The following is a 22549-nucleotide window of genomic DNA, read 5'->3' on the forward strand; positions in this document are numbered from 1 at the left end:
CAGATGTACAGTGTGATGCGTTGTGAGCTGGTAGATGCTTGTAATACAGCTATTTTCACCATTTGTCATGGTAAAGTCTAGGTTTTAAAGCAGGGGTCTTATGTTTTTCAAGCCACGTAATATCATATTCTATAATGCAGGGGTCTTCAACAGGAGGTCTGGGACCCCTAGGGGGTCCTTAGAGTTGCTTCAGGGGGTCCGCCAAATCTTTGTGTAATATTTGTTTTACCGTAACCACTTGAACTTTAGCATTCCTTTTTCTGAGGAGAACTTTAGCCAAAAGTAGCAGATCTACAAGCTCACAACACCTCGCGCTGCGAGGCGTTGTGAGCTTGTAGATCGGCTATTTTTGGCAAAGAGGTATAGGTGTAGAGGGGAAAAAAGAGCAGACCAAGTAAACAAAAAAAGTTTGTACATCTGCTATTTTTGAATAGCCAAAGAAATCTAAAATGACTCCTTTTCTCTCTGCAGACACACTGGGCCTGCAGACACTCTGGGCCCCTAGACACTCTGATGACAGATACTGTGACTGCTGCTGTGTTGTGATTCTGGTAAGTAATTTGAATCTTATAGAACTTAAATCAAGTCTAGTTTTTTTTTAAATGGCAGATGTACAGTGTGATGCGTTGTGAGCTGGTAGATGCTTGTAATACAGCTATTTTCACCATTTGTCATGGTAAAGTCTAGGTTTTAAAGCAGGGGTCTTATGTTTTTCAAGCCACGTAATATCATATTCTATAATGCAGGGGTCTTCAACAGGAGGTCTGGGACCCCTAGGGGGTCCTTAGAGTTGCTTCAGGGGGTCCGCCAAATCTTTGTGTAATATTTGTTTTACCGTAACCACTTGAACTTTAGCATTCCTTTTTCTGAGGAGAACTTTAGCCAAAAGTAGCAGATCTACAAGCTCACAACACCTCGCGCTGCGAGGCGTTGTGAGCTTGTAGATCGGCTATTTTTGGCAAAGAGGTATAGGTGTAGAGGGGAAAAAAGAGCAGACCAAGTAAACAAAAAAAGTTTTTACATCTGCTATTTTTGAATAGCCAAAGAAATCTAAAATGACTCCTTTTCTCTCTGCAGACACACTGGGCCTGCAGACACTCTGGGCCCCTAGACACTCTGATGACAGATACTGTGACTGCTGCTGTGTTGTGATTCTGGTAAGTAATTTGAATCTTATAGAACTTAAATCAAGTCTAGTTTTTTTTTTAAATGGCAGATGTACAGTGTGATGCGTTGTGAGCTGGTAGATGCTTGTAATACAGCTATTTTCACCATTTGTCATGGTAAAGTCTAGGTTTTAAAGCAGGGGTCTTATGTTTTTCAAGCCACGTAATATCATATTCTATAATGCAGGGGTCTTCAACAGGAGGTCTGGGACCCCTAGGGGGTCCTTAGAGTTGCTTCAGGGGGTCCGCCAAATCTTTGTGTAATATTTGTTTTACCGTAACCACTTGAACTTTAGCATTCCTTTTTCTGAGGAGAACTTTAGCCAAAAGTAGCAGATCTACAAGCTCACAACACCTCGCGCTGCGAGGCGTTGTGAGCTTGTAGATCGGCTATTTTTGGCAAAGAGGTATAGGTGTAGAGGGGAAAAAAGAGCAGACCAAGTAAACAAAAAAAGTTTGTACATCTGCTATTTTTGAATAGCCAAAGAAATCTAAAATGACTCCTTTTCTCTCTGCAGACACACTGGGCCTGCAGACACTCTGGGCCCCTAGACACTCTGATGACAGATACTGTGACTGCTGCTGTGTTGTGATTCTGGTAAGTAATTTGAATCTTATAGAACTTAAATCAAGTCTAGTTTTTTTTTTAAATGGCAGATGTACAGTGTGATGCGTTGTGAGCTGGTAGATGCTTGTAATACAGCTATTTTCACCATTTGTCATGGTAAAGTCTAGGTTTTAAAGCAGGGGTCTTATGTTTTTCAAGCCACGTAATATCATATTCTATAATGCAGGGGTCTTCAACAGGAGGTCTGGGACCCCTAGGGGGTCCTTAGAGTTGCTTCAGGGGGTCCGCCAAATCTTTGTGTAATATTTGTTTTACCGTAACCACTTGAACTTTAGCATCCCTTTTTCTGAGGAGAACTTTAGCCAAAAGTAGCAGATCTACAAGCTCACAACACCTCGCGCTGCGAGGCGTTGTGAGCTTGTAGATCGGCTATTTTTGGCAAAGAGGTATAGGTGTAGAGGGAAAAAAGAGCAGACCAAGTAAACAAAAAAAGTTTGTACATCTGCTATTTTTGAATAGCCAAAGAAATCTAAAATGACTCCTTTTCTCTCTGCAGACACTCTGGGCCTGCAGACACTCTGCTCTACAGATACTGTGACTGCTGCTGTGTTGTGATTTTGGTAAGTAATTTGAATCTTATCAATCTTATTTTCACCATTTCTCATGGTGAAGTCTAGGTTTTAAAGCAGGGGTCTTTGTTTTTCAAGCCAAGGTAATATCATAATATATAACGTGTTTCAGATTAAACCGTATGGGAAGGTGCTGGATTGAGATACATTTTATGAGCAAGTAAAGAATCCATACACTTGGATCCATGCAGATCTCATTTTAGTGCTGCAAGCATTAAAGGGATAGTTCACCCCCAAAAATACTTTTTTAATATCGATTAGTCACCCCATGGAAACTTGAATTCAATTCCATGGATTTTGTTTTTGTCACATTCCTAAGCCAATAATTTGATGACTGGCAATGGTTTCTGTAGGAGACACAAAGAGTCTTCTTTGTGTCTCCTGCCTACCTACTTCAACAGTTGCAAAATATTCGGTTGAAGGTCAGCTGGTATAGTAGAGTTGTTTTGATATTTATTTGGTTATTTCAGTATCATCACTTAACTGTCCATGTTGGTTACTTTGTCCCCCCCCACCCCACCCTCTTTTTCAGTAAGTTAACTAATGTGGAAATGCAAAGACTGTGATATTACAAAATCAAGAAGGTCAGAGCTTCTCAAGCATTACAGAATTGATCACGGACATTTTGGACGTCGTCATCCCTACCCATGCACATATTTAACCTGCCCTTGTTCGTTTAAGACCTGGAATGCCCTTAAGAGTCATTTGTCAAGGAGCCACCCTCAACTTGCCACTGAAAAGGCTGAACTGACAACTTTTACATGCCTTTTGTGTGCATACAAACAAAGCACAACTTTGAAAGACTATTTGCACCACATTGGACAGCATCTGCAAAAATTTGAAACAGTTGAATGTATTTTTCAAGGATGCCCATATAAGACAAATATTTATGGAGCCTTCAGGACTCATAAGTCCCGAAAACACAAGGAATCTTCTATAAATGATTTAAAGCCTGGCATTGCTCAGAGTTTAAGGCCAGACCCTAGTCATCCCTCTCAAGATTCAATTGTTAGCAATGAATTGCAGGAGAATATTTCAGACGATGAGTCAAATGCCTCTGCCCATGAAACGCAAAATGTTGAAGATGTGTCCCGTTCTATAGAGCGTAAATTTGCCTCAGTTTTATTGAAATTGGAGAATGTTTTTCTGGTCTCTGGTGTGGCTGTTAATGACCTCTTGCAGGAGCTACAGTATTTGTTAACTACGGTTTCAGTCCCTGTTGCCTATCAAAAAATAACCCTGCTATTGCAGAAACATAATTGCCAGGTTGATGCAGCTATTGTGCAGGAATTGGCTTCTGTTCTCTGCGAGTCACATCCCATTCCAACAGCAATTGGAGGTCTCCTCTCCACTGTGTGGAAACGGAAGGCATATTACAAAACTAATTTTGGTGTTGTAGAACCCATAGAGTATGTGCTTGACCGTAAAGAGAAACGATCATTTCAGTATGTTCCCATACTTAAATCTTTGCAGCAGATTCTTAATTGCGACTCAATACTTGACAAAGCAATCAATTTGAAATCAAATTACATAGCAGGTGATCAACTAAAATACACAAGCTTTTTTGATTCTCTCAATTGCCAACAGAATGCAATATTTTCTGAGACTGCCATTTCATTGATCTTGTATATTGATGATTTTGAAATATGTAATCCTATTGGCACATCAAGGAAGAAACACAAAGTATGTGGAGTTTATTGGACTTTAGGTAATTTACCTCCAGGCTCCAACTCATCCCTGTCTGCCATAAATTTATGTGCCTTGATTAATAGCAAGGATGTTAAGGATTATCGTTATGAAAAAGTGTTGGAGCCTTTGTTAGATGACCTTGTCACCTTGGAGAAGCATGGTGTTTTCATCTCAAAACTGGGAAGGACGATAAAGGGCACTGTTCAATGTATTGTTGCAGACAACCTTGGTGCACATGGCATTGCAGGATTTGTGGAGGGTTTCACAGGAACCTATCCGTGCAGATTTTGTACAGGAATGAAGGCAGAATTTCAGACTACAGAAGTGTCATCAGGAACATTCTGTCGGAGAACAGAAGCAATTCATGGTGCTCATCTTGAGGCTATCAGACAAAATAATTTGGAAACTCATTATGGTGTGAGAGATGTTTGTGTAATATCAGATAAGCTGTCTTACTTCAATGTTACAACTGGTTTCCCCCCTGATGTTATGCACGACCTCTTTGAGGGAATTGTACCTAGAGAGATAGCATTGTGCTTGACTGTGTTAATATCTAAAAAATATTTGAAATTGGTCGACTTGAATGAGGCAATTCAAAACTTTCCTTTCAAATGGAATGACAAAACAAATAGTCCCCACACAGTACCCCTCACATTTTCCAAAAGGAAAACAATAGGAGGTAATGCCCATGAAAACTGGAGCCTGCTGAGGTTTTTACCTCTTTTGATTGGAAACAGAGTGCCTGTCAGTGAACCTGCCTGGGGAATTCTAAATGACTTGAAAGACATTGTAGACCTTGTCGTCGCACCTGTTCACACCCAAGAATCTATAGCTTATCTGCAGTTTAAGATATCTGAACATAGGGTAAGGTACCAAGAGGTTTTCCCTCACATCAAACTTTTGCCCAAACACCACTATTTGGAGCATTATCCTGAGCTAATAGAGCAGTTTGGTCCCCTGGTTGCTCTATGGACAATGAGATTCGAGGCGAAACATAGCTTCTTCAAAAGGGTTGTGCGGCACACAAACTGTTACAAAAATGTGCTCCTATCATTGGCACAGAGGCATCAGTTTCATATGGCACATGAATTGCACTTGTGCAGTTTCCTAACACGCACTCTGGAAGTTAAAAATGTTTCCACTCTTTCAATTGATCTTCTGAAGGAAGAAATAGCACATGCTGTGAGGCAGAAGAACCTAAATGTGGATATTTTGTGTATGGCCAAAGATGTAACCTATGAAGGCCTCAACTACAGGGATGGCATGATTATTGCAATTGGGGAGTTTTCTGGTATGCCAGAGTTTGGTGAAATAATTCAGATGATTGTTCTCCAAGAGAAACCAGTATTTATTATCAGAAAGCTTGATGCTTGGTACACTGAACATTTCAGAGCCTTTATCCTGACCACAGCCTGTACTAGGGCTATTGAACTGGTTGAACACCAGAATCTTAAAGACCCATACCCACTGGCTTGCTACACTGTTGGAGGGATTCGCATGGTGGTTCCAAAGCGATACATACATGTTTAAGGTTATTATTACTATTACATATTGTGATCAAAGTTTCATGGCTTGGATACCAATTTTATCCAATCAGGAGAGAGAATCCCATAAAGATAATTTAACTTCAGTTGTATAGTTTCATGTCCAATTTCGCTTTTTTATCCTGAGTTCTTTCTCTTGATTGGATAAAGTTGGTATTCCAGCCTGAATGTTTTCTTTTTTACCGAGCTGGAAAGAGAGGGAGACCCCTGTTACTGAACAAACACATTATTGCATTGAATACTATCACAGTAGCTATTTAACACTTATTTTAAAGTGTGTATATATATATCATTTTTTTTTTGTTGATATTAATCATTGTTATGAGTGTATATCAATAACAATGGTCTCCATCCAGCTCTTAAATAACCAGAGAATACATTTTCAGGTGGGTTAGGGTTACAAATGTCATCTAATCATGAGCGCACCACAAAGCTCATTTATCAACTTGTGTTCCAGTTTGAAATGTGTTTCACTGCTAATTTCACTTGTTTATCATGTGTCCTGTATTAGTTATTTTCCTGATTGGGTAAATTGTTATCTTGACTTGAGAACGTATTTTCTGTTTACTGGAGAGATGAGGAGACCCCTGTTACTGAACAAACACTCAATGTATGAATGAATAGTTATCCGTAATATTACTAATTGTATTCACTTTTTCTCCAACTCAGAATCTGTTGACCATGGCCCAAAACAAGACTGCAAAGCTGCTGGTTCAATTGAGTGATGAGGATAGAAGGAAGTTGATTCTGCCAGACGGGATTCCAGAAACAATGGAGGAGCTTCTTGTTAATGTCAGGGACACTTGTGGAATAAGAGGGAACTTCAGGCTTCAATACCAGGACAAAGAATTTGGTGTATTTTTAACTTTGACAAATACTGGAGACCTTGAGAATCTTGGTACTATAAAAGTAATCTCATTGCCTGATGAAGGTGCAGCCCCAACGACTGAATTGGCCCAGTGTCATAATGAACGTTTGTCCACTTGTTCTACTGAGACTGACGATACGATACTCCTTTCCTCGCCTGACTCCGTTTCCTCAAGAACTGAACAATGGCCAAGAGTATTTCCCATTCCAGTCTTTTCTTATGATACTGAACTGCAGTTGGAGAGAGGGAATGCAGCTTACCTGGCAGATGGTACAAGGTTCATTGTCACTACAAAGATGAAACAAGACATTCTTCAGAAGATATGTGACACCGTCTACAAGTATAAATCTTACACCGTCAAAGAAGACTTAGCTGAAGTTGCACAGGCACTGGTCAACAAGCACCCCTGCTTGAAAGAGCCGGGGTCATTCAACGGTGCCTATGGGTGGAGAGTGAGAATATCAGATAAGGTGAATAACTTCCGCACCCTTCTGAAGGGGCTTGGATGCCCAGAGTTTGCTGTCAATTCCATGAAGAACAAGGCTCCAGGTGATGCCTATCCAGCAAAGAATATCAAACGTCCTAAACGTGGTGAGGCCAACCATATGCCATCCTTTCCAGTTGGTGAGACGGCAGAGCAACTTGAAATGGAGCGCCAGGCACTTCTGAAGGAGGTGAAGAAAAGGAACAATGACAGGATCATCAGAGGAAAAATGGCCAAGACGTTTGCCCTACGGAGACAAGAAATAGTGGATAAACAGCCCAGGGTGGAAGTGCTGCAGGAGCGATGGCCAGCACTATTTGGAGAAGAGGAGGTACTGGCTGACTTATTGTAACTTATGTATATCTGTGTCATGTGTGTGGTGTGCTCTGGTTTTGCTGTGACACTACTTGTCTCAGAAGAACTGCCTGCTGCTGTCTTTCAATCCATCACCCGCTCCTGTTTCCCTTGCTCTCGACATCCCTGCCTACTCCTCTCTCCCACCCGTGTCCCTCTGTCATCCCTCTCTCCCTAGCTGTCTCTACCTCACCACCTGCATTTCTCTCCTACCCCTACCTGCCTGCCTTCATATATCTAATATGAAATCTGTTGTATATTTCAGGTAGGTGCAGAATTCCAGCGCATCACCACAGTCCCGCTCCAAGCAAGATTTATGGCATCTCTGGATAAACAGAGCGGTGATCTGCTTCAGATTATCCGGAGCAAAGGAGGAGCTATCCGTGAAAAAACAAAGGATACACTTCAAGTTATGGATCAGGTATGCATGTGGATAATTTGATTTCATTAGGTCGGTAATGTTAAGTTGTATTTAAAGGTATTAAATGTTTTCAAACATCTGTTCTAGAGTATGGAAATAAACGTCCGAAGAGAGTGTCTCCTCAAGTGCCTCATCATGTACCTGGGTGAAGATGTGAGCTGCCTGATCAAAGAGTTCCTGGTAAGGCAATTAAGTACTGCCATCTTTTAACCCAGTTTAGACCGGTTAGATTGTCACTTTAATTGCTATGCTATCTATCTGAAAGAACAGGTGAGTCTGTCAGTCTAGTCTATCTATCTGAGAGAACAGGTGAGTCTGTCAGTCTTGTCCGTCTATCTGAGAGAACAGGTGAGTCTGTCAGTCTTGTCCGTCTATCTGAGAGAACAGGTGAGTCTGTCAGTCTTGTCCGTCTATCTGAGAGAACAGGTGAGTCTGTCAGTCTTGTCCGTCTATCTGAGAGAACAGGTGAGTCTGTCAGTCTTGTCTGTCTATCTGAGAGAACAGGTGAGTCTGTCAGTCTTGTCTATATATCTGAGAGAACAGGTGAGTCTGTCAGTCTTGTCTGTCTATCTGAGAGAACAGGTGAGTCTGTCAGTCTTGTCTATATATCTGAGAGAACAGGTGAGTCTGTCAGTCTTGTCTGTCTATCTGAGAGAACAGGTGAGTCTGTCAGTCTTGTCTGTCTATCTGAGAGAACAGGTGAGTCTGTCAGTCTTGTCCGTCTATCTGAGAGAACAGGTGAGTCTGTCAGACTTGTCCGTCTATCTGAGAGAACAGGTGAGTCTGTCAGTCTTGTCCGTCTATCTGAAAGAACAGGTGAGTCTGTCAGTCTTGTCTGTCTATCTGAGAGAACAGGTGAGTCTGTCAGTCTTGTCTGTCTATCTGAGAGAACAGGTGAGTCTGTCAGTCTTGTCCGTCTATCTGAAAGAACAGGTGAGTCTGTCAGTCTTGTCTGTCTATCTGAGAGAACAGGTGAGTCTGTCAGTCTTGTCTATCTGAGAGAACAGGTGAGTCTGTCAGTCTTGTCCGTCTATCTGAGAGAACAGGTGAGTCTGTCAGTCTTGTCCGTCTATCTGAGAGAACAGGTGAGTCTGTCAGTCTTGTCCGTCTATCTGAGAGAACAGGTGAGTCTGTCAGTCTTGTCCGTCTATCTGAGAGAACAGGTGAGTCTGTCAGTCTTGTCTATATATCTGAGAGAACAGGTGAGTCTGTCAGTCTTGTCTGTCTATCTGAGAGAACAGGTGAGTCTGTCAGTCTTGTCTGTCTATCTGAGAGAACAGGTGAGTCTGTCAGTCTTGTCTGTCTATCTGAGAGAACAGGTGAGTCTGTCAGTCTTGTCCGTCTATCTGAAAGAACAGGTGAGTCTGTCAGTCTTGTCTGTCTATCTGAGAGAACAGGTGAGTCTGGCAGTCTTGTCTGTCTATCTGAGAGAACAGGTGAGTCTGTCAGTCTTGTCCGTCTATCTGAAAGAACAGGTGAGTCTGTCAGTCTTGTCTGTCTATCTGAGAGAACAGGTGAGTCTGTCAGTCTTGTCCGTCTATCTGAAAGAACAGGTGCGTCTCAGTCTTGTCTATCTAACTGAAAAATGCTAATGTTCTCTCTTTCTCCCTCCTTGTCTGTCTGTCTTCAGGTTGTCCAGAAAGATGAGGCTGAGACGGAGCTTGCGAACACCACCATGGGGGTGTTTGTCCTGCGTGAAAATCAAGGTCCTCTCAGCGAACCGGTGGAAATTGGCATCATTATTGATGGTGTTGAGGTACTCAGTGGCCTGTCCTCAGTTGCTTCTGCCTGTGCCATGCTGTTTGGCCTTATCTATGCCCTGGACTTAAAGTATCCGGAAGGGCTCAAGTTTAGTTTTGAGGCCTTTCAGAAAATCATCATGGACATAGAGCGCAAAAAGATGTCAAAAAGGGTACAGAACCTTGCAGCAAAGCTGCAAGATCTTGTGTAAACTCTTTACTTGGAGCAAGGTTAAGTGTGAGCCTTATAAATCACATCTTTACTTGGAGAAAGGTTAATTGTGAGCCTTACAAATCACACATTCTGTTTTAAGACATTGTCCCTAAATTTTGTTTTATTTGTAAAAGAATTGTATGGATAGAGATGAAGCATTTGAGCCAACCGGTAAAACCTCAGCCAAAATGTGACAGATTTTATGTTCTTTAGATTTTAACAGAGCCTCATGGACATGGAGCGCAGAAAGATGTCAAAAAGGGTACAGATCCTTGCAGCAAAGCTGCAAGATCTTGTGTAAACTCTTTACTTGGAGCAAGGTTAAGTGTGAGCCTTATAAATCACATCTTTACTTGGAGAAAGGTTAATTGTGAGCCTTACAAATCACACATTCTGTTTAAGACATTGTCCCTAAATTTTGTTTTATTTGTAAAAGAATTGTATGGATAGAGATGAAGCATTTGAGCCAACCGGTAAAACCTCAGCCAAAATGTGACAGATTTTATGTTCTTTAGATTTTAACAGAGCCTCATGGACATGGAGCGCAGAAAGATGTCAAAAAGGGTACAGATCCTTGCAGCAAAGCTGCAAGATCTTGTGTAAACTCTTTACTTGGAGCAAGGTTAAGTGTGAGCCTTATAAATCACATCTTTACTTGGAGAAAGGTTAATTGTGAGCCTTACAAATCACACATTCTGTTTAAGACATTGTCCCTAAATTTTGTTTTATTTGTAAAAGAATTGTATGGATAGAGATGAAGCATTTGAGCCAACCGGTAAAACCTCAGCCAAAATGGGACAGATTTTATGTTCTTTAGATTTTAACAGAGCCTCATGGACATGGAGCGCAAAAAGATGTCAAAAAGGGTACAGATCTGCAAAGCTGCAAGATCTTGTGTAAACTCTTTACTTGGAGAAAGGTTAATGTGAGCCTTAGAAATCACATCTTTACTTGGAGAAAGGTTAATGTGAGCCTTAGAAATCACATCTTTACTTGGAGAAAGGTTGATTGTGAGCCTTAGAAATCACATCTTTACTTGGAGAAAGGTTAATGTGAGCCTTAGAAATCACACATTCTGTTTAAAACATTGTCCCTATTTTTTTTTATTTATTTGTAAAAGAATTGTATGGATAGAGATGGAGCATTTGAGCCAACCTGTAAAACCTCAGCCAAAATGGGACAGATTTTATGTTCTTTAGATTTTATTCTATGTTCAATGTTCAATTCATGGTGCTCATCTTGAGGCTATCAGACAAAATAAGTTGGAAACTCATTATGGTGTGAGAGATGTTTGTGTAATATCAGATAAGCTGTCTTACTTCAATGTTACAACTGGTTTCCCCCCTGATGTTATGCACGACCTCTTTGAGGGAATTGTACCTAGAGAGATAGCATTGTGCTTGACTGTGTTAATATCTAAAAAATATTTGAAATTGGTCGACTTGAATGAGGCAATTCAAAACTTTCCTTTCAAATTGAATGACAAAACAAATAGTCCCCACACAGTACCCCTCACATTTTCCAAAAGGAAAACAATAGGAGGTAATGCCCATGAAAACTGGAGCCTGCTGAGGTTTTTACCTCTTTTGATTGGAAACAGAGTGCAGACTGATAGGATTACTGACTGACTGATTGTGAGACAGACTGGGTTAGTCTAATATAGCCTTAAGGCTCTGCTATTTTTAAGGAAGAGGTAACATTCCATTGGCAGCTAGCAAATTGCCAAAGATGTGTTCAAAATGGTCCGGCAGTCATGTTGTCAGGCAATTTGTGAAGGTGTAAAATACCTTGCCTGGACCTCATGACAATTTTGAATGTTTTCCTTGAAATGTGTTTTATCACTGTTTTATCACTGATATTGTATGTTAAATTTGTTAAAATAGGTCTGATTTTACAGATTTGTACTCAGGAAGACGCCATAATAAATGTTGAATATAAATTTGTGTCTCTTCGTAATTTCAAGTGTATTTTTAAACTTGGAGTAAAGTAATTAGTTTACTTGTAACAGGTTGAAACAAACGCATTAGGTTTTGTTAAAGAGAAAAAATTACTTTGTTTTATACATAATTTTGCTTTGTAGTTACTTAAAATATAAGCTTAAATAAAAGTGAAAATACAGGTTCATTCAAAGAGAATTTATGGTTTGGTTCAAATTAAAAATATTCATTGGTTGGAAGGAGTTTCTTAACTTACGGTAACTTAAAATATAAGCTTAAATAAAAGTGAAAATACAGGTTCATTCAAAGAGAATTTATGGTTTGGTTCAAATTAAAAATATTCATTGGTTGGAAGGAGTTTCTTAACTTACGGTAACTTAAGATATAAGCTTAAACCAAAGTGAAAAAACTAATTCATGTAAAAAGAATACATTGCTTTAATTAAAAAAATTGATTTAATTATAATAAAAAATATTCATTGGTTGTAATAACTTATTTAATTTAAACTAATTGAATATATTAGCTTTGGAGAAGGGTAATTTTCAAGTTGAGAAAAAGTAAAATAATTACTTGTAACAAGTTGAAGCAATTTTTTTACTTTGATCCAAAGCCTCAATTTTTACAGTGTATAAACATGTTTTTGTCCAATGCTGACAGCTGGTCAGCAGGTGGTTTCATGAATAGACAATATTTTGGACCAATTAGAAATATATATATATTTGCAAAAGCAGTGTTGGGTAACTAGTAAAGGTATTAAATTGGTTGTCAGTGGCTGGCAGCGCAGTGTGCACTGCACATCTAATCGCAAAAACCCGACGCTTATTTTGTCTTGATCAACAGCGATCGGCTTGTAGATCTGTCTGTCTGTCTGTCTGTCTGTCTGTCTGTCTGTCTGTCTGTCTGTCTGTCTATCTATCTATCTGTCAATTAATCTATCATCTGTCACAAGGATTTTCAGCCCAAGGACCCCCTAGCTGAGAGAGAGATGAAGCAGGGACCCCCTCTATATTGTATATTTTTTTCCCTCCACCATGCCAAAAAATAGCCGATCTACAAGCTCACAAGGCCTCACGCTGCGAGGCGATGGAGCTTGTATATCGGCTTGTAGAGCGATCTGTCTGTCTGTCTGTCTGTCTGTCTGTCTGTCTGTCTGTCTGTCTGTCTGTCTGTCTGTCTGTCTGTCTGTCTGTCTGTCTGTCTGTCTGTCGGTTGGACGGACGGACGGACGGACGGAAGATTGATATTCTTTATTAACAATGATTATTAACACCAGTTTTCCCGGTGCCCAGTCTTCCTGGTGCCCAGATTTCCACAGCGCCCACTCATATACCCTAAGTGCCCACTCTTCCAAATGCCCACATGTCCCTAATGCCCACTCGTCCAAGGTGCCCAGTTATCCCTAGTGCCCAGAATGTTTTGGTTGCCCATCCTGGCTGTTACGTTACATAAATAAATACACACTGCAGTTATTTCCACACAGTAGCCTAGAATTTAAATGGCCTACAACAGATTAATATCTTCAGATTATCTTCAAATAACTGGTAGCCTAGCTGCTTTCACTAATGCCTCAGTCTTAAGGGTTTGTCAATATTATGCCCTTAGAAAGCACTGCCGTCTGCAACGATGAAGCAGCCTAGATCGGCTTGTAGATCGATCTGTCTGTCTGTCTGTCTGTCTGTCTGTCTGTCTGTCTGTCTGTCTGTCTGTCTGTCTGTCTGTCTGTCTATTATGTTACGTCCATAAATTACGCTTGGGACGTATGATTGGTCAATAAACCTGTTAGGTGGGGCTGAAAATATCTGATCTATAAACTCACAACTCATTGCATCCACACGTGTTGTGAGCTTGTAGTTCTGTTTTCACTTGCATAAATTAGGAATTCATTCATTTCATTGGTCAAATGCAACAGCTTCACATTACGTGCAACTGCACCTCTCTCTCTCTCTCTCTCTCTCTCTCTCTCTCAAAAGTATTGGTATCAAAATGTACTTAAATTAAAAAGTAAAAGTACTCGTAAAAAGTAGTTTGATGTTACATTTAGAAGATGTAAATTTAGCCTTTATTTATACGTCAAATAAATCAAATAAATAATTGTATTGTGTGAGCTTGTAGATCTGCTATTTTCAAAGGATTTTTATACATTTGAAAACTTGTGAAATGGGACCTTCTGCATAACGAGTAGCCTACTTTTACTTTTGGTATTTTGAGCACATTTTGATACCAATACTTGGACTTTGTAGGATACTTTTACTCAAATTTGAATTCTGGACTTTTACATGTTACAGAGTATAGGCCTATTTCTACATTGCAGTATTGGTACTTTTTCTTAAGTAAAACATTTGAGTACTTTTTCCACCACTGATGCGTATACTACTTCATGTGAGTCCGCCACTCTGACAGAACTCAATTTGAGAATAAAGTAGGCCTACTCTTTATCATTCTGATAGATTAGTCCTCTGGTGTATACTTTTCGTTCTTTTTTCTTTTTTTTACAGTTCCTGTAAAAAATTATATCCTAATGCAGTGGATCTCAATCCTTTCAGGCAGCGACCCCCCAAAATAATCATATTTGAACTGGGGACCCCCCACCCTGAGAAGCGCTTGGAATTAGGAGTTGAGGCATTTAATTTAGTTTAACTCAGTTCCACAGATACATAGTCAAAATAGCAGATCTACAAGGTCGTTTTTTTTTTTTTAATCTACAAGCTCACAATGCCTTGCTTGTAGATCGCCTCTTTCTTATATTATTTCACAATTTTGACCGTATTTATAGTAGCCTATAGTTTGTTGATTAGTTTGGATGCAGTAATAGTCTTTTTTCTTTTCTTTCTTGAGGTATTAAAAATATCTTAAAAGTCCTTAAATTGTGACTTCACTGTCATCTGGGGACCCCCCCCCAAATCATGTGGGGAGCCCCCTGGGGGTCCTGACCCACAGGTTGAGAACCACTGTCCTAATGTACATTCTATTTTGCTACTTGTTGTAGTCACAAACTCAGAATACAGGGTACAAACTACAATATAAAGTTAATAATAATAATATGAAAAAGATAATGTACACTTCATAGGAGCAGAGATAGATAGGAACTAAAGAACAACAACACTTTGTGGAAGAGAATGTAAACGGAGCAGAGATATTTGTTTAAGAAAAGTAGATGTTTGCGGCAGTATTTATTGCTCTGGTGTTTTCTTCTTAAAAAGTGGGATTCCCTTCAAATGATTTATGCTTGTGTCGCACCGAAAATAACGATCTGAAAACGACGTGTCGCGCGTCGGTGTTTCGGATCGCGGGTCGGTTTGGTGCGCTTCTCGCGGCTCACTTTGCTGCTCGCGGTTTGGTGTGCGCTCGCGGGTCGCTTTGGTGCGCGGCTCGCGGCTCACTTTGCTGCGCGGATCGCGGCTCGGTTTGGTGCACGGCTCGCGGTTCGGTTTGGTGCGCGGCTGAGGCCTTGTGAGCTTGTAGATCGGCTATTTTTGGCATGGTGGAGGGAAAAAAATATACAATATAGAGGGGGTCCCTGCTTCATCTCTCTCTCAGCTAGGGGGTCCTTGGGCTGAAAATCCTTGTGACAGATGATAGATTAATTGACAGATAGATAGATAGACAGACAGACAGACAGACAGACAGACAAACAGACAGACAGACAGACAGACAGACAGACAGACAGACAGACAGACAGACAGACAGACAAGACATCTACAAGCCGATCGCTGTTGATCAAGACAAAATAAGCGTCGGGTTTTTGCGATTAGATGTGCAGTGCACACTGCGCTGCCAGCCACTGACAACCAATTTAATACCTTTACTAGTTACCCAACACTGCTTTTGCAAATATATATATATTTCTAATTGGTCCAAAATATTGTCTATTCATGAAACCACCTGCTGACCAGCTGTCAGCATTGGGCAAAAACATGTTTATAGGTGGGAATATGTGACCATTCCTCTCTATTACAAAACTAGACTAATTGGACCCAGAAGTGTTGTTTTTCTATTTACTTTTAATATTGAAATGTAATCTATAGGCCTATTGTATGAAAATAAACTTTGTTGCTAAGAGTTGAGTGACACAATGTCATAAATGAGTGTCCTATAGTCTCACTCTGCAGCCGCACCGAGGAACCGCCGTAGCGTCGGATATTACCCGATGTTTGCTTTCTAAGCTTGATCTAGCCTTTGATTGCCTTTCAATAAAACCATTTTGATAGACATAGGTATCACCTACATGTTACTGATTATAGGGAATGTTATTATTGTGATCCGTTGTTTATTTCCTGAGCAATGGAATCATGTTGCGGTGAAAAATCTTTCTGAGACGCTTGGACACTATACCGATGTTGGCTCCATAAGCTGTAGCCTTTGATTTCCTTTGAATAAAACCATATTTGATCAAGGAATTGACACTCTCACTTCTGGTGATCATAGGAAAATTAGAATCACAGATTGTCGTTGAGAATTAGCAGAGAGAGAGAGAGAGAGAGAGAGAGAGAGAGAGAGAGCGAGCCTGATGTTGCCATTCTGCGCCGTTGCGCGCCCGGCCCGACATACTGTATCCATTGCAACCAGAACCAACTGTACACCAACAAGGACAAAACGATAATAATAATTATTAGTATCATAATAATAGCATCAATTCGTTCACCATAATAAAGAATAGGATGGACGCACACTGTCGCACAGGCTATTGTATCGCATAATCCAAGTAAATACACCGTGCGTAAAGGTGAGTATAAGGATCTTGAGGGAACAACAAGCGAAACTGCACAAAGTACTTCACACGAGCGTGCGTGCGTCAATGAGTGCAAAACCCACTCAAAGTGGCTAGATGCTCGGTTTGTGTCACCTCTCCAATGAAATTACACGTGAAGGTCTAAAGGTACGCGTTTTCGTTTGAAGGTTACACGCCACGCATCAACTTTACATGTTCTCGTGTGCCATTACATGTTCACGTGTACATTTATTGGAGAGCTGACTCTAATGGAGCATCTGCTGGCTATGTTTGCGCAGCCAAGAACGCACGCATGTGTCACCACTTTAACCCAATGGGAAATTACATGACACGGTCATGCGAGACACAACACACACACACTGCCCCAACAGTGTCAAAACACTGGCCGATGCGTATCTGGTGCGCGCGCGCGTCACTGACCGCATGAACGTGCCGTGTAGTTTCCCCATTGAGTTAATAGGGTGACGCGAGAACACGGCGCGGTCATGCGCGCGCGCGTGAGCGCGTGCATGGCCACTCGGTCACGCGATCACGTGTTAATATACACGGAGTCGAGGAGTTTGTTTGTAGTAATGACTTTAATCGAGCTCCATACACGCACGCACGCACGCACGCACACACGCACGCACACACGCACGCACACACGCACACACACACACACACACAGACACACACACACCCATCAGGTAATCCCTCAATGTACACTAAAACAGGAGGACAGCTTTGTCTCTTTGTGTGGACAGACGTATACCCCCATAACTCTGACAGTGTACAATTGGAACCATTTGTACACTGTCAGAGTTAAAGACCTGCAAGGGTCCATTTGAAACCCCTTCAAGAAACGCTGGATCCCACTTTGAGAACCACTGGTGCAAACCGTGCTAACCATGCTAACACGTGCTAACACATATGGTTACCAGGGGCCTGTTCCTCAAAAGGTGAATTAACAAAGCCTGGCCTTAAGCCAAATCAAGGCTTGACAAAGTCGGGTCCGAAAAGCCTCGTTTGTTCCGTTCCTCAGACGCCAAGCCAGGCTGAAAAGGAGCAACTTTGTCGAGCTAGACCTTGTCAAGCCAGGCTGTGTCCAGCCAGGATAATGAAGCCAGGCTAAATGGGCGGCGATTCGCCGACGACGTATTTCTATAAAAGACCATGAACTCGAGCGCAGATTCCTTGAACTTGACCAATCATGGCAGCGGGGAACAAAACTCGCGCAGCGTTTTTCTCTGTGGCCGAACAGCAGCAGCTCATGCAAGCTTATGAGGAAGTGAAACATGTTATCAACAGAAAAGGAAACACGACCGTTATTAATAAATCCAGGGAGAAAGCGTGGCAAAGTATTTCTAGCACACACAGAGTGTGTGTGTGTGTGTGTGTGTGTGTGTGTGTGTGTGTGTGTGTGTGTGTGTGTGTGTGTGTGTGCGAGCGCGCGCGCGCGCGTGTGTGTCGGTGTGTGTGTGTGTGTGTGTGTGTGTGTGTGTGTGTGTGTGTGTGTGTGTGTGTGTGTGTGTGTGTGTGTGTGTGTTTGCGACGGACGGGCAACAGGACGGACGGGACGGGACGGGACGGGACGGGACGGTACGGGGACGGGACGGGGACGGGACGGGGGGACGGCGGTGTACTGCGACGGGGTCCGCAACGGGACGCACGGGACGGACGGGAGGGGGGGGGGGGAGGGGTTGACCGACGGGATGAGCGGGGGACGGGACGAGACACGCAATAACCCCACATTTGCAAGACCACTTTGGTAGAGGTTTGGGTTGTGTAGTTACCTTGCCATCATGATGTAACTCCAAAGGTGGACAAGAAATAAAAAACAAAACAATTTCTCCATTGACTAGAAATTGATAATTTAAAATATGCTCCTTATTGACTTACACAGAGGCTCCTTTAAACCCGTTATCAAACATCTAACAATATGAACTATAGTGTTAACAGAGTGACAATGACATGAGTCATTGTGAAACAATTATGATTCATGGTCACACACTATTTCAGTAATATAATTACATTGATTATATCTTATTGTATTGATTTCATTTTATTTGAATGCAGGGTCATTAAAATGAGTCCATATACAAACACATGTTTTGAATTAACTGTGGAAAAACTTGAAGAACAAGGCACTGGCTTAAGTAAGCTTGGCTGTTAGCCTGCTCCTGACCAGGCTAACTTCACAGCTAAATTGCCATGGTAACTAAGCTAGGCTTGCTTCAATTCTCTTTTGAGGAATCGGATAAGGCTAAACTTAGCCAGGGTGAACTGGCTAAACTAATCTTCAAGATAATTCACCTTTTGAGGAACCGAGTCAGCTCTAATCCTGGCTAAATTAAGCCAGGATAGGTGGTAAAGCCAGGCTTTAGCTCTAATTCACCTTTTGAGGAACAGGCCCCAGGTTGTGTTGTAATATTACAAAACTGTTCATTCACTAAAAAACAGGTCCTACCTCCTCCCTCCCATCGCAGATTAACAGTGAGAGCAGTGTCATTTAAACAAAGCTGATACAGTACATGTGAGGCTTTTAACCACCATTATATATCATCTGGCAATCTTTTTGGCTGTCTGCCAATATGGTTCCCTCAGGTCATGCTTGTGACTTGGTTTCCAATCCATATTGAAGTTTTTTAATGCGCTCTCACACAACTCTGCTCTAAGAAGTCCAAGGGTGAGGAAGATATCGATCTGTATTTCTCCTGCATCTTAGTGTACATTTAATTGGCTCCCTGCTTGCTCAGATATTTAATCTAACATTTACCTCTCCGGTACACTTCCCGCTGTATGAAAAACTGCACAAGTTATACCACTGCATAAAGGTGGTGATCCAAGTGAGTTGAATAACTAACGTCCGATATAAAATTGTGCTGTTTAGCCAATATTCTTGCATCCTTAACCAGCTCTCAGTTGCGTGCCTTCCTGGATGCAAAGACATATTCTCCTACCTCAACAATCAGGGTTCAGACCAGGTCACAGTACTATAACAGCAGTAGCAACAACACATAAGTTGTTACAAATTGAATGGTCTGGATAATCGCGTTGTGCAGCGCTTTTTATCGACCTCTCAAAGGCATTTGATACTGTGGAACATATTGCAAAAAGTATCCTCCATTGGCTTGGATGACCTCTCTGTCAGCTGGTTTTCCAACTATCTGTCAGGGAAAACTCAAGCTGTTGTTGAAAAAGCTGATGTATATACGCTTAAATATAGATGGAAACTGAGGTGCATGGTTAGAACAAATGGCAATGGAATGAGGCAGTTCTTTAGGACATCTTTAGAAAGTCTGGCATAAACTACCACTGCTATGCCGACGACACTCAAATTTACATCCCCATCACTACAAATGACCCATCCAACCTCCAAACCCTCGAAACTTGTCTAAACGAGGTTAAGACGTGGATGACCAGAAGCTTCCTGCTCCTGAACTCTGCTAAATCAGAAATGCTGTTAGTAGGCCCAGCGAAACACACCCATCTGTTCACTAACACAACTTTAAACCTGGATGGCTGCTCAATAACCCACAAACCAACAGTCAGAAGTTTAGGAGTAGTTTTCGACCCATCACTATCTTTCACACACCATATAAAAAGCACCACAAGATCTGCCTTCTTCCATCTGCGCAACATAGCCAAAATTCGCCCAATACTCTCACTTCCCGATGCCGAAACCCTGGTTCATGCTTTCATCACTTCACGAATAGACTACTGTAATGCCCTTTTCTCCGGTTTACCATCAACAGCAACACATGGCATTAGATTAGTTCAAAATGCAGCAGCTAGACTACTAACCAGAAAAAAGAAATATGATCACATCACACCAACACTCATAGCACTACACTGGCTGCCGATACAGGCCAGAGCCGATTTCAAGGTACTACTCCTGACCTATAAAGCCCTAAACGGACTTGCACCATCCTACATGTCCAGCTTAATAGAACCGTACATCCCTGGACGTCCACTACGCTCCCAGGATGCTGGTCTCCTCACAGTCACAACATATAAAAAAGTAACAGTTGGGGGCAGAGCATTCACACATCGTGCCCCCTATCTCTGGAATACTCTCCCTCAAGCTGTTAGAGATGCCGACTCTATAGGCATTTTTAAATCCAGGCTAAAAACATATCTGTTTTCCCTGCATTATGGTTCCCCATAGTCTTGCACTGTGGTTTTTTAATATTGTTCATATATTGTATATTGTATTCTCTTTCTTTTTTTTGTTTCCTTGTTTTTTTTTTTTTTTGACTACTATGTATTTTGTGTTGTGAAGTGCACAGAGACCCCTTGGGGTGATGTTGCACTATAAATAAAAATAAACTGAAACTGAACTGAGTTAAAATAGCAGCAGAGAGTAACAGATGTATATACACAAAGTGCAGCAATAGAATAGCAACAGATATAGAATATAGACCATTGTGCATGTAGTCTCATGTGCTGGTGAGACATCATTTAGCAGCATAATATCTGACATCTCATTGTAAACATATGAGACAGTATGAGTGCAGCAGCAGCAGAGCGCCCCTGCAGGCTTATACAAACATAAAAGTAATAGGCTACTGTGTGACGGCCTGTGGCGACAGGCAGTGCGCAGCACCTGAGAGTGTCCAAATCTAACCAAATGGACCCTTATTATCTGGTTACATATGTACTCGCTCAGAGTGAAATGAACTGTGATAATTGGACAGTGAACAAGTGACAGTTTTGGCTGCGCGAAGAGGGGAAATGTTCCTTTGTCACTGTGATGCCAAGTAGAAATGAATGGACACATTCACACATGCCCTCTCCTCTCCATTCAATAGTACTAAAAACTATTCATTTTGTCACTCAGAAGCTCTTCTTTCTTGCTTTTTGAGCTGATAAGTCCGGAATAATTTCAGAGGTAAAAGGCAATGTATCGTAGATCCACACTTTTTTTAAATGCTGTAGCACACAGCTCCAAAATGTGCATAATGTGGCATTATTGGAAGATGTTTTCATAATTAATGCATACTGCTTTGACTGCTGACGTGTGAGCAGATCACCTTATGAGAGAGACTTGAGTGTCTCTATACGATTACGTAGGCCTATTGAGCGTATCTGCCACCACAAATGTGATGTGGAGAAAAACATTATAAAGGAATTGAATGAACGAAAAGACCTCTTCAGTCTCCATTTAGTTGTATTTACTGCATGGGCTTTACACACACTGGACCACAATGGAAATACTCTCTTGAGCTTTATGGTATTTTATCCTTTTGACAGATATTTACAAATACATGTATGCATTTTTGTCAATAAAGATATCAATCGATCAATTTTGAATAAAACAAGAGGAACAACACTGATTCATGTTGTTCCATACCATTGATTTCTCTGGGTCACTGTCTAACATGAATGTCTCCATCTCCCTCTCTTGTTGCAGGTACGTGGGTGACATTTGGGGGACAGATTACAGATGAGGTATGAAGTCATTTTGTTGTCTTTCATGTCCACTGCAGGCCTGTATTGAATCACACTCACACATACAACAACAACAACAACAACAACAACAACAACTAAAGTCCACTAGTTCAGGAAACTCTTCTGATCATGGGGTTCCCAAATCTTTTCAGCTCGAGACACAAAAGAGAACTTTGGTGTCTTCTATGGACCCAAACTTACAAAAACGATCCCCGGAAAAGTTTGGAATTCTCACACCTACGTCACCCGGCCGATCGGACCATGTCATTTGTTTTACATATATATCTTTTTTTTTCATTAACAACTCTTTCACTGCCAGATTAAATACATAAATGAATCGCCCACTGCCAGCGATTTTAGGTTTTCCTTACATTTCCAACTAGTCACAGAATATTTATATCCAGTATATATAAATGTAGTCAGATCCCCTGACTGTTGCTAAACACGGAGGGTTTCACTGTGCTTCCGCAAGAAGAAAAAAAGGTAATCGCGACCCCCCCCCCCCCCCCGGGCGCTTGTTACAGGCTGTTGAATATAGCCCTATAACAAAAATGCAGGGAGAAAAATAAAGATAAAGCCGTTTCCCCAAATACGCTAAGCAGGAAGTCAATGGTGGTGGAGATCTTTCGATCACGTGATCTCCTGGATCTGTTTGACTTGAGGATGAAAATGGTCACTCTAACTGTGTTAGAGAACAGCGCCATCTGGTGGAAAACCACTGAAAACGGCCATAGCTGAGTGGTTAGTGAGCCTGCCTAGGGAGCCAGAGGCCCTGGT

The 22549-nt window shown here is 41.4% G+C and overlaps 2 protein-coding genes across 2 annotated transcripts in view; both read left to right on the forward strand.

Annotated features, from left to right (window-relative positions):
- LOC308085783 (voltage-gated potassium channel subunit beta-2-like) overlaps positions 1–22549 on the forward strand; it is a gene marked incomplete at both ends in the record, with an annotated part of 198684 nt that overhangs the window by 151816 nt on the left and 24319 nt on the right. The window contains one exon of the mRNA XM_080429092.1: positions 21735–21772. Coding sequence (XP_080285218.1) covers positions 21735–21772 — 38 coding nt within the window. The remainder of the gene's footprint in view (positions 1–21734; positions 21773–22549) is intronic.
- LOC308085298 (uncharacterized protein) lies at positions 1091–7948 on the forward strand. Its single transcript, XM_080428377.1, has 6 exons — positions 1091–1157; positions 1685–1764; positions 2291–2354; positions 6266–7279; positions 7568–7723; positions 7811–7948. The coding sequence occupies exons 4-6, from the start codon at positions 6278–6280 to the stop codon at positions 7931–7933; spliced, it is 1281 nt and encodes a 426-aa protein (XP_080284503.1). The 5' UTR covers positions 1091–1157; positions 1685–1764; positions 2291–2354; positions 6266–6277; the 3' UTR covers positions 7934–7948.

The sequence above is a fragment of the Gymnoscopelus braueri genome, assembly GCF_963280865.1.
Source record: "Gymnoscopelus braueri genome assembly, chromosome: 5".
NCBI lineage: Eukaryota > Metazoa > Chordata > Actinopteri > Myctophiformes > Myctophidae > Gymnoscopelus > Gymnoscopelus braueri.